This window comes from Fundulus heteroclitus, chromosome 22, assembly GCF_011125445.2.
Source record: "Fundulus heteroclitus isolate FHET01 chromosome 22, MU-UCD_Fhet_4.1, whole genome shotgun sequence".
NCBI classification, from domain to species: domain Eukaryota; kingdom Metazoa; phylum Chordata; class Actinopteri; order Cyprinodontiformes; family Fundulidae; genus Fundulus; species Fundulus heteroclitus.
Genome location: NC_046382.1, coordinates 2,673,960 through 2,686,674, shown reverse-complemented (window position 1 = coordinate 2,686,674; position 12,715 = coordinate 2,673,960). Strand labels below are relative to the sequence as shown.

The 12,715-nt window shown below is 39.3% G+C and overlaps 1 protein-coding gene across 2 annotated transcripts in view; it reads right to left on the bottom strand.

Annotated features, from left to right (window-relative positions):
• LOC105917027 (stonustoxin subunit alpha) overlaps window positions 1-11,133 on the bottom strand; it is a 12,565-nt gene extending 1,432 nt beyond the window's left edge. Inside the window, exons 1-4 of one of the 2 annotated variants that reach the window (XM_036126195.1) lie at window positions 10,965-11,133; window positions 10,711-10,810; window positions 6,714-8,195; window positions 5,529-6,544 (exon numbers count right to left, since the gene is read on the bottom strand). In XM_036126195.1, the coding sequence (XP_035982088.1) occupies window positions 6,000-6,544; window positions 6,714-8,195; window positions 10,711-10,801 (2,118 nt within the window). In that variant the 5' untranslated portion in view covers window positions 10,802-10,810; window positions 10,965-11,133 and the 3' untranslated portion in view covers window positions 5,529-5,999. Of the gene's footprint in view, window positions 1-5,528; window positions 6,545-6,713; window positions 8,196-10,710; window positions 10,811-10,964 lie in introns of those variants that run through there. The other variant, XM_036126194.1, reaches the window with a different exon arrangement.
• Between the last annotated feature and the right edge of the window lie 1,582 nt (window positions 11,134-12,715).

Below are 12,715 nucleotides of genomic sequence, written 5' to 3'. Positions count from 1 at the left end.
TGAGTTTAATCTAACTGAGTTCTCCACCCCCAAAAGAGGGTTTCCATTATAGTAGATCTTTATCGGATAATGCTGTATCAAAACTTAAAGAGTCTGTCCCCTTTTTAATATCCTCAGTATTGCAGAAATGCCCTGTAGATGGCAGCAATGCTGTTTCTTCCCATTCACAAATCGATACCTTTGCTAACAATGTGACTTCCTCATTGCGTTCTGCATTAGACAATGTAGCTCCCTTGAAAAAGAAGGTGATTATTCACAGGAAGCTGGCTCCCTGGTTTAATTCAGAGCTGCGTTCCTTGAAGCACAATGTTAGGAAATTGGAGAGAAAATGCCGCTCTGCACACCAAGAGGAATCCTACTTAATCTGGAGGGACAGTCTATTGTCGTGTAACAAGACCCTTCGCAGAGTTAGAGCAGCATATTTTTCATCATTAATTGAAGAGAATAAAAATAATCCTAGATTTCTCTTTAGTACAGTTGCCAAACTTACCCAGAGCCACAGCTCTGTTGAGCCATCCATTCCCTTAGCTCTTAGTAGTAACGATTTTATGGGATTCTTCATAAATAAAATTGATGCCATTAAAAATAAAATAATTGGCATCCTCTCAAACATGATTCCCTCGTCCTCAGTAAGTGAGGCAGCATTGGAGGAATCTTTAGAACCTGCGCAGTGTTTGAACTGTTTAGAAGCAGTAGAGCTTTCTGAGCTATCTAAAATTTTAGCTTCATCTAAACCTTCTACCTGTATGTTAGACCCAATCCCAACCAAGTTGTTTAAGGAGGTATTCCCTCTGATCAGTGGTCCTATTTTAGACATGATTAATCTATCCTTAGTAAATGGATATGTACCACAGGTTTTTAAAGTAGCTGTTATTAAACATTTACTTAAGAAACCTTCTCTTGATCAAGATGAGTTTGTAAACTACAGACCTATATCTAATCTTCTTTCCTTATCTAAAATTCTTGAGAAAGTAGTTGCTAATCAACTTTGTGAACATTTACAAAGCAATGACCTAATTGAGGAGTTTCAGTCAGGCTTCAGAGCTCATCATAGCACTGAAAAAGCTCTGGTGAAGGTCACTAATGATATTCTCATGGCCTCAGATAATGGACTTGAGTCTATACTTGTCCTGTTAGATCTCAGTGCTGCATTTGATACAGTTGATCACAATATTCTCCTACAAAGACTTGAACATACTGTAGGGATTAAGGGGAAAGCATTAGGCTGGTTTAAATCTTATCTGTTGGACAGATTCCAGTTTGTTCATGTTAATAATAAATCTTCCTCAAACTCTAGGGTCACCTGTGGAGTACCACAGGGTTCAGTCCTTGGACCAATTCTCTTTACTACATATATGCTTCCGATCGGCAAAATTATCAGACAGCATGGGATTAATTTCCACTGTTATGCTGATGATACTCAGCTATATTTATCCATAAATCCTGATGAATCCAATCAATTACTTCGACTGCAGTCATGTCTTGATGACATCAAAAGCTGGATGACTTTAAATTTCCTGCATCTAAATTCTGACAAGACCGAAGTTGTAATCTTTGGGCCAGAGTCCTCAAAAAATAAACTTCTTAACCAACCAGTTAATCTGGGTGGCATTAACTTGGCCTCTGGTAATAAAGTAAAAAATCTTGGTGATATTTTTGACCAAGACATGTAATTTAAATCCCATATTAAACAGGTTACCAGAGTTTCCTTTTTTCACCTCCGGAATATCGCCAAAATTAGACACATTCTGTCCAGGAGTGATGCTGAAAAACTGGTCCATGCATTTGTTACTTCAAAGCTGGACTATTGTAATTCTTTACCATCAGGAAGTCCACAAAATGCAGTTCAAAGCCTTCAGCTGATCCAAAATGCTGCAGCAAGAGTTCTGATGAAAATCAACAAGCGGGATCATATTTCTCCAATTTTAGCTTCCCTTCATTGGCTTCCTGTTAAATCAAGAATAGAATTTAAAATTCTTCTTCTAACGTATAAAGCCCTTAATAATCAAGCTCCATCATACATCAGAGCTCTGATTACCCCGTATGTTCCTAACAGAGCACTTCGCTCTCAGACTGCAGGTCTGCTGGTGGTTCCTAGAGTCTCTAAAAGTAGAATGGGAGGCAGATCCTTTAGCTATCAGGCTCCTCTCCTGTGGAACCAACTCCCAGTTTTGGTCCATGAGGACAGTTTTGTCTTTCCTTTTTGACAAAACTTATAACTAGAGAGGCTCATGTTACTCTGAGCTACCTTTATAGTTTTACTGCTATAGGCTTAGGCTACTGGAGGATATCAGAATCTAATTTTCTCACTCTATAGAGTTCTACTGTTCTTCAATTATGCATTATGTGTTGTCATTTCTGCTTTAACTTTCTGTTCTTTCTCTTTTATCTTCATAGTAGGTACACCTGGTCTGGCGTTCTGTTAATTGTGACATCATCCAGAGAAGACGGCTCACCCGCTACTACCATCCAATGTAGAACAGATTACTGGATCAATGTGTGCTTCTGTGCTTTTTTGTCTCTCTTGTTGTGTCTCTGCTCTGTCTTCTGTACCCCCAGTCGGTCAAAGCAGATGACCGTTCATACTGAGCCCGGTTCTGCCGGAGGTTTTCCTTCCCGTTAATGGGGAGTTTTTCTTCCCACTGTCGCTTTATGCTTGCTCAGTATGAGCAAGCATAAAGCGACAGCATAAAGCTGCATTGCACATGTCTGGAACATGTGCAATGCAGACGACTCTCCCTGTGGCTCTACGCTTCCCCAGTAGTGAATGCTGCTTGTCGGGACTTTGATGCAATCAACTGGTTTCCTTATATAGGACATTTTTGACCAATCTGTATAATCTGACCCAATCTGTATAATTTGATTGAACTTGACTTTGTAAAGTGCCTTGAGATGACATGTGTCATGATTTGGCGCTATATAAATAAAATTGAATTGAATTGAACTTTTAGATGTTATGTATTCTCGGCAGTTCCTACTGCTACGTTTCTGTGGAGAGTCTCCTTTCTCCGAGACAACGTTTCATCTCAGTTCTAAGATCTCCAGACTCGTCAGTCTGGAGTGGGGAGTGACCAACTCAGAGACTATTTTTATTTTTTGTAATTTTATCTTTTTTATTGTCTTTTATTGTATTTTTCGACATTCTCACCACTCACGGCTTCTTTGCTTTTATTCTCTTTTAAGTTTCTACCTTATTTTACGTTTTTCTGACATGGACATACACAGAAATCCCATTCAATCATTTCTCGGTTTCAACATAAATTCCATTCAAACCTAGTTTTACTGTTTAGCCTCTGATATTTTGAGAAGAGAGTATCTTAAACCACAGCACCACTCAATTTAGCCTACACATCTAACATTTTGCCAACGGAGAAAAAATCTCCTTACTATTGTTTTGGTCGACCTGTGGTGCTGCAGAAAAGTCCTCTTTTTGTGTCCAATTTTCAAACAGTTCCTCTGCTTACTGCCAAAATCCGGGTCACGGCACCATGTTAAAGATTGGGTTTACCGGCCTGCTGTTACATGTCTATTGAAAACCCATCTTACCCCGCTTCCAGATTTGGCCGCAAGTGAGGAAACATTAATCAAGAGGTAGAACAGTTTAATATACATATTTAATTCATAGAAATTAAATATGGAGACAGAGTTTACATTACCAATCAAGATGATTTCACTGCGCGGTTGCGAAGTCTGTCTGAAGTAAGTTTTACCAAGACATTCCTTTTTGCTACAGTGTCTGCCCTCCTCTAAGTTAGAGAGGGAGGGTTAGAGAGGGAGGGGTAATCTATTCGAACAAAGAAACTCTTCTGGCCCACTCCCCCACCTGCCGTAAAACTCTATGTTTATCTTATACTGGAGCAGGGAGAGACAGACACCACTCTGCTTGACTAAGATATTTTCTTAACAATATCCATTTACTAAGGATAGATTAATCATGTCTAAAATAGTGCCACTGATCAGAGGGAATACCTCCTTAAACAACTTGGTTGGGATTGGCTCTAACATACAGGTAGAAGGTTTAGATGAAGCTAAAATTTTAGATAGCTCAGAAAGCTCTACTGCTTCTAAACAGTTCAAACACTGCGCAGGTTCTAAAGATTCCTCCATCGCTGCCTCACTTACGGAGGATGAGGTAATCATGTTTGGGAGGATATGAATTAATTTATTTTTAATGGCATCAATTTTATTTATGAAGAAGGTTAATGGCTTTAACCACCGCCCATTACTAAGGGGTAGACCTGTTTCCGTTGAATTTGCATGCAATCTAAGCCGTTACAAGGCCTTTGTTTGGCAGTGGTATATAGCTTGGTACTCATCATTACTCCAGACTTTTTGAATTGAGAAAGCTTCCTGGAGAGGAAGCGAAACGTCTTTAAACTACGGAAACTAGTCCAGTTGCTTTGCTTTGTACTTCTTTTTGGAATGACCATGACCTGGATGACTAAGAATCTTCACCAGCATAGGTGACTAAAAAGGAAACTCAGAGTTTGACACAGGAATCAGCTTTGCTGAAGATTTCCAATAGTTGGTAGTGTTATGAACATATTTTTAGCTCTAGAACATAAAAATATTCCTATTATGCTGACATCTTTATCAGAAAGAATGATGATTCGGAGTCTAGTTCATGATCAAAAAACAAAACAATGTTTCCTGAAATGTACAATGTGTTTATTTTAAAAACAAAAAGTATGTCAAAAAAGAGAAAAAAATCACATGATCATTGCTATGGTTTAAAAATAATTAAAAACAAACAGTTGAAGGATTTTTACCCATAGAAAATTTGCTAAATTAGACAAAGCGTTTCATCAATCACTCCAGACCAGATGTTTATTTTCTTGCAAGGTATGCCAGTATTTCTATTTTTCACTAATTATAGCTGATGTCCTATAGTAAATGGTTAAAACATTTTCACATTTTTCGTAAATAGTACATCCCTAGATGTTTTTAAATGGAAGGACACAACAATATAAAGATTTAGTTGAACACACATTACATGACTTGTTTTCACCAGTAACTCAAACATTAATTTCCTCCACCACAAAAACTAGATCCTTGTTAACAGTGGTGGTTCTAGACCAAATTTACCAGGGGGGCCAAGGTGGGGCCAGTGTTTGTTCACAGGGGCACAGAACAAAAATATATATATAAAAAAAACAATAAAATGGCAATATTTAACTGTGGAATAATATTAAGTGAGCCACTTGTGGCTCTGGAACTGCAGTTTTCAGACCCCTGATCTAGCAGTTGAAAACTTTGCCCACAGCTCAATACAGCTAAAGCTAAACGTGAAACATCTTAAGTTTTAAATTATTTTTAAGTAGAGTAAAACTGTATAGGTAAAATAATAATAATAATATTGGTCAAAGTGACCAATCAGTTATGGTGTCTTTGCCATTGCAAATAATTATGAGAAGTGTATTTAATATCATGTCTTTAGTACAGGGGCCATAACAGGGGCCAGGACCATTTCTACAGGGGCATGGGCCCCTGTTGGCCCCTGTCTAGAACCGCCCCTGCTTGTTAACATTAAGGAATGGTGGAACACCCTGTAAATGCTATAACCATGACCCCATTTTGTGGTTAATAAAAGCCTTCAAAAGTAAAAAATATCCCTGTACCATATAACAGAAAACACTAGGTAAACAAAATCAAGAAAAAAAAATCTTGTCCTGAACACACTAGTGAGGCAAAGCACTCCTCACTCTTACTCTTACCTAGGAGACACATATTGAGCTTCAATAGGACTTTACAACATTATACCTGATCATTGTTTACCTGGAGCAGTGATTAGTATTAGTAATTGATGCTGTGGTACATATTTGATGTCCTGAACATGGTTAAAGTGTTCTATCAGTTTCTTCCGACTTTAACAAAGTTGACCCACTAGAATTCTGAGAGTTTGCTTCTGCTGTAAGGCACAGAAACCATCTAAATCAGTCGCTAACTGCTTGTACACCACATCTGCCTGAATCCTATATTATTGACCCTGTTGTTTATCTCTAAATATGTCTAAAGGAAGCAAAGTTGGGTGAACTCCAGACATATAGACCTGGGTAAAGTGGCTCAGTGAATTTGGCCTTGAAGGTGTACATGTGAATCAGTTTGTTAGAGACGACATTGTAAAATGACAGAGAGCCACCGGCCCAATCCAGATACACACCAACTCTGTTGCATCCTTCAGCAGGAAGATGTTGTTTCCAGTGATTATTATGATGGCGTGACTCAACGGTATCATCCTTAACACCAAAAGACCAGGATACTTTGTTCTGTCCAAAGGCATCCTGTGTATTCTTTCCACTCCTTGGTATGCTTTTGTATGCAAGAGCTAGCCCAACCGCATTAGGATGTCTAATGCCCAACTCAACCTCAAAGTAACAGCATCCTGTCAGCCCCTGCTGGCACAGAACCTGATTCTGGTCTTTAAATCTCCAGGGGTGTTCGTCATACCGCTGCCATACGGCTCCATCAGTTGCCTTCGTGTTTTCATCAGTTAGTAGAAGCCAGTTGCCGCATGTTTTGGGATCCAAGGTCAGATTGTAGTAGTCTGGTTGATAGAAAAAGAGGTAATCTCTTACTTTTCACATTTACTCATGTTTAATCAGCAGAAGTACATGATTTTTTGTCTAATATGCATGTAAGACTATTTTAAACAATCTTTTGTATGAAGAACCTTTTAACAGATAGCTACACTCTTGAATAGAAAATGGCCTTACACCATAGAAGATCTCTTCGGTCCAGCTGAGCTGTCAAATCATGAAACTTAGGCTGTGAGAAGTCTTCAGTTTTCAGAAGGCCGTCTCTATACTGGTAGATGGTGGCTCCTGTGAATTTTGCATTCGGAAGAGCTGCTACAAGGAAACGAAATCTGCTGCTGCCCTTCAGTCGTTTGGAAGCTGAAATGAACTCAGTGGCCTTTTTTCTCATGTTGGTTAGAACTTCATCTGAGAAGAACCACTGGTCTTTAGTGGATGGAGTCACGCAGGGTTTAGGTTCTGTCTTATCTTTACTCAGATAGTTGATCATCTGGTCCAGGTAGGGGTCATCAGTTTTCACAGAGGTAAAAACAAAGCAGAAGGCTTCATCTACGCCTGCAGCTAGAGCCTCTCTTTCCAGGTGGTTCTCATCTGGAACAATCTGGATTCCCTCCATAATCTCCACACAAGACCTAATGACGTTTATTTCTCTCTCTGCATTGTCTAACCAACTATCTAAACTTTTGGGACTAAACAAAGAATTCTCCTGCTGATCAAGGAGACTTTCCAAAAATGTTTCATCTTCTTTACCTTCACGAATGAGAGGAATCTTCTCCTGCATTGTCTGTCTGAGCATTGCTATGTTGTCTTTACAAAGATCTTCAAAAAGAATCAACTTTTTATGAATCTGTGGAAAACTCATGACTTCTTTCTCTTGCTGAGCCTCACTGCATCTCATTTCTATTTTTCTGATACTTTCCAAATAAATTTGAGCCTTTCTGAGTAAACCAAAGGAAATCTGTCCCTTCAGCTCAGCTGCTGATGGCTCCAGGTCCTTCAGAGGAGTCAGCCAGACTTTAAGAGGAACTGCATTTTCTCCATTTTCTCCAAGGAGGCCTGGAAGTTTGGCGTAGGTCATCACTGCATCTTCAAATGTCACAGGGTTCTTGTCAAGAATAAAATCACCATAAAATTTACAGGTGAATTTACTGGATGCAGCTTTTTCTTCTTCACTCATCTTTATTCCTACTTTGCCCTCAACACTGAACTTTGGAAATTTCTTGATCGCAGCTTGCATGGTGCCCTCAATGTTCTGAACACTGTTTGATTCTAACTTCTCACTGTCAAACACAAAGAAAGCATTTGCCCCATAAAGGATGCCTGTGACTACATGTGTTGCACAGGATTCCTCAGAACAATCCCTAACCTGAGAGCCTTCAACTTTGAGAGAAGACAGAGACAGCTCTTTGTATTCAGTTGTGGCTTTGTATTGAAAGGTGATTCTGCTCTGGTTCTTGAACTTCTTCTTGTCATTGAGATAAGCTGCAGATCCTCCAACCTCAACCAGACCACCCAAAAAACTGGCTTTGACAGATACATTCAGATCCAGCAGAGAAGACTTGGATTCAAAGGAGTCAGAGACACTAATTTGATAGGAACTGCTTCTCTGAGTCTGTCTGGTGTTGTGCTTGTTGATAGTTTCTCTGTCCCACAGAGGGAAACCTGTAAAAAGATTAATAAATTAATATTCATTTAAAGTTACCATGAAAACACTTTCAAGTTGCAGGCAGACACTCAATAAATGCCCATTGGACCGCACTATGTGTTACAGTGAGCAAAGACTGGACTATAAATTTCAGTCCTACTGTAACCTCTAGAGAAGTGTTGGGTGTAGGGTAACTAGAACGTACCAACATTGTGCAAGGCTATATTAGAGGATGTAAGTTTAAAATTGTGAATAATAGGTTTCTTTAGTATTGAATTTGCTTCTCTGCACCTCAAAAACTCTCCATGCAGATCTGTAAAGTGCTCATTTTATTCATTTTATTCCAAACCAAATTATCCATATAGCAGCAACTCACATAATTTCATTTTAAGGCTGTTCTCCAGCAGCCAAAGCCTATAGCAGCATAACTATAGAGGTAGCTCAGAGTAACATGAGCCACTCTAACTTTTTCCAGTGTTCCATTTACTTTTCACTTATAGCCATTTATAAAAATTATGTGGCCCGGACGGAAGCATGCACCCCGACAATGCATATATTAAAATGTGGGGCTCTGTGTTGTTGCTTTTGGTGTGATTCTGATGTACTGTGGTAATGTTATACCCTAAGAACTGCAGACAAAACTGCCATAGGAATTAATGGGGAAATAAAATGCTGAGATAAAAATCAACAAGAGGGATCATATTTCTCCAAGTTTAGCTTCCCTTCATTGGCTTCCTGTTAAATCAAGAATAGAATTTAAAATTCTCCTTGTAACGTATAAAGCCCTTAATAATCAAGCTCCATCATATATCAGAGCTCTGATTACCCCGTATGTTCCTAACAGAGCACTTCGCTCTCAGACTGCAGGTCTGCTGGTGGTTCCTAGAGTCTCTAAAAGTAGAATGGGAGGCAGATCCTTTAGCTATCAGGCTCCTCTCCTGTGGAACCAACTCCCACTTTTGGTCCGTGAGGCAGACACCCCGTCTACTTTTAAGACTAATCTTAAAACTTTCCTTTGTGACAAAGCTTCTAGTCAAAGTGGCTCATGTTACCCTGAGCTATCTCTATAGTTATGCTGCTATAGGCTTAGGCCGCTGGAGGACATCAGGATCTAATTTGCTCACTCTACTGATTTCTACTGTTCTCCAGTTTTGCATTGCATTACATTGAAATGACAGTTGTCATTTCAGCTTTTAACTTTCTGCTCTCTCTCTTTTATCTTCATAGTAGGTACACCTGGTCTGACGTTCTGTTAACTGTGACATCATCCAGGGAAGACAGATCACCCGAGGCAGATGACCGTTCATACTGAGCCCGGTTCTGCTGGAGGTTTTTCTTCCCGCTAATGGGTGGTTTTTCTTTCCACTGTTGCTTCATGCTTGCTCAGTATGAGGGATTGCAGCAAAGCCATGTACAATGCAGACGACTCTTCCTGTGGCTCTACGGTTCCCCAGGAGTGAATGCTGCTTGTCGGGACTTTGATGCAATCAACTGGTTCCCTTATATAGGAAATTTTTGACCAATCTGTATAATCTGACCCAATCTGTATAATATGATTGATTTGACTTTGTAAAGTGCCTCGAGATGACATGTTTCATGATTTGGCGCTATAGAAATAAAATTGAATTGAATAGATAAGTTTTGGCAACAAGAAAAATCCTCTTACATCCCCATTCTCCATCCTTCACATATCAATATACATGAAAACATAAGAAAATGTGTCTTCCAACTGCTTGTGACCTACAGATGTTATTTGACATAACTCAGAAGAAAGAAAATGTTGTCCACTTTGCTTTTACTCTGGTTAATATCCTTTAAAACCTCTACTTTTGTAAAACAGTTGTGTCCACATACTTCACTTTTGAACACAATCACCTGCATGTGTCTGTCCTTCAGATCTTTTGTGCCAACTTATTTTAAAGATTTCATCATTGGCCTGATGCTTTTTGTGCAACACGATCATCTGTGACATGTTTTAACCTCACAGAATGATCATTGGAACTTACTTTAAGCACACAGGAATATTTTATTTTCAGTATTATACTGCAGACAGAAACACAACTTTTAAGCTCTCCGAGGTTCTACTTTCAAACCAGACACACGCAGAGCCTAATTGATCCCCAGAACCTTTGGCTCTTCAGAAATGTTCTCAATTTAATTACAACAAAGTTTAATTCATGGAGATGGGTTAATATTTGTTTCAGACACTGTAGCTATTTGTAATAATAAATATTTATTTTCATAGTCCCACTGAGGCTAAATTTCTCTCTACATTTGACCCAGAATTTAGTATCAGCATGCTACACCAGTAGCAATTCGTGCTCAAAGGTCTTTGGATCCAGACTGAAAACTGAGTTTCAAACCATCAACTTTTACAGCATCTCCAAGACACAACCAGGCAGTTCCCTGACCACCTCATTATGTTTTAACTGAGTCATGGAAATTTTTAACTTTCCAGAATGGGTAGGTAGGCTCACATGTGCAAATACTTTCCTGTCTTGATCTGAATAAATCTGAAATGTGTCAGGTTACCTGTCACCAGCTGGTCTTTGCGAGCATCATACAGCATGCCTAAAGAGAAAGGCCGACCCAAGGCAGGCACCTGCATCTGATGTGAGGACATGTCTTCAGCCTGGGACAGGGGAAAGACAGTGGATGTAAATAAATAAATGTACAAAAATAAAACTAAATATGAAAATGCAAGCAAGAACAGAAATAAACTTAAAGCAGTACAACAGTTTTACATCTGGACTTAAGCATAGCCCCTTAGTTAAGGATTTCATTACCTGGTGAAGGTTAATTGGTCACCCAAGAAATCTTGAAGTCTTGTTGACTGGTGTGGGTTCCAGACTTCTGATGAGGCCTTATATCCTCACAGCTCCTCCCCCTGAAACATCAGGAACGCCTTCAGTACTCAGTTTACCAAATGGTCATATCTGCAGACTAGATAAAAGAAAAAGCTCCTCCCACTGCCATATATCCAAAGCCAGTGGTTAGGAATGAATTTTCAGAGTTTTACTTCTGTATTTTGGAGGTGTGGCTGTAGTTTTCCAGGTTAGATACTTGCACACTCCTTTGTCTGCCCTGGTGTTAACAGTTAAACAGATGAAAGATGAGTTACACCCAGAAATCAAAAAGCATCAGACAGAATGTAGAGTTTTCACCAGAACTGCTGTAGTAACATTATGAAGCAAAGATGTTTTTTTTCCTTTTCAGGAATTAGGGCTTCAGTCTGCAACATCAGACAAAATAAAATTTAAAATATAAGAACACACCCAATGAGCATCATTTCCAACAGGAAGCATTTAACCTCTGTCTGAAAGGTGCTTGTGTGAGAAGACCAAAAATATAAATTCCTTTCCTGGCCTGTTTCCAGACAAGACAAACTCAGAAGTGCAGGAGTGATCAAAGAATAAACTATTTCCTTCTTTGTAAGGACTGACCAGCCTGATTACACATTAAATCTCTAAGATGACAACGTACTGGGGCTTGCAATGTTATTTTCAATATATTGTCACATTAAATACCACACGCATAATGATATTTTATTGGAATTTTATGTGAAAGACCAACATAGTGGTATACAATTGTGAAGTAGAAAGACAATTATCTTTTTTTATAAATAATCATTTGTAAAAGTATTCAACTGCCCTGAGTGAATGCCTTCTAGAAACACTTTTTTTTGCTGCAACTCCAGTTGTAAGTCTTTTAGGATTTGTCTACCATCTTTCCACATCTGGGGATTTTTGCCCATTCTTCTTTGCAAAACAGCTCCAGCTCAGTCAGAATAGATGGGGAGTATTTGTGAACAACAGGTTTCAGACCTTGCCACAGATTGTGGACTGAGTTCAGGACTGGACTTTGACTAGGCCATTCTAACACATGAATATGTTTAGTTTTAAAGCGTTCCATTGCAGCTGTGGCTTTATCTTCAGGGTGGTTGTCCTGCTGGAAGGTGAACCTCCACCCCAGTGTCAAGTCTTCTGCAGACTCCAGCAGGTTTTATTCCCAGACTGCCCTGAATTTGGCTCCAACCATCTTCCTATCAACTCTGACCATCTTCCCTGTTCCTGGTGGAAGGAAGCAGAACATAATGCTGCCACCACCATGTCTGACAGTAGGCATGGTGTTCAGAGTGGACTGCAGTGTTAGTTCTAAACCAAGTCACTGTTGGGTTGTTTCTTTCCCTCCACTATCAGAACTAAACAGAAGTGGCACTACTCTAAAGCTAAATATTTCATGTTCTAGATGTTCTCCTGCCTTGTGTTCCTGGAGAGATTCAGCTAAATGTTTCCTTCCTGCATCCCAGAATAAAACAATCAGAACCGAACAAAGTATCCCTGTTTAGATGACACAAAGGTTTCAGTTCTACCGATGCCAATTGTGCCTCATCATGTTTTATGTTGATTTCATGGAAGGCAGATTAGAACAACTAAAGGTTTATTGCAACTTTTACAAACACTTGAAGAAGTGAACGTGTTGTAAAAACGACCTTCAAAGATGACTAGTTTGTTCCTTCTGGGATTTCAAGAATCAA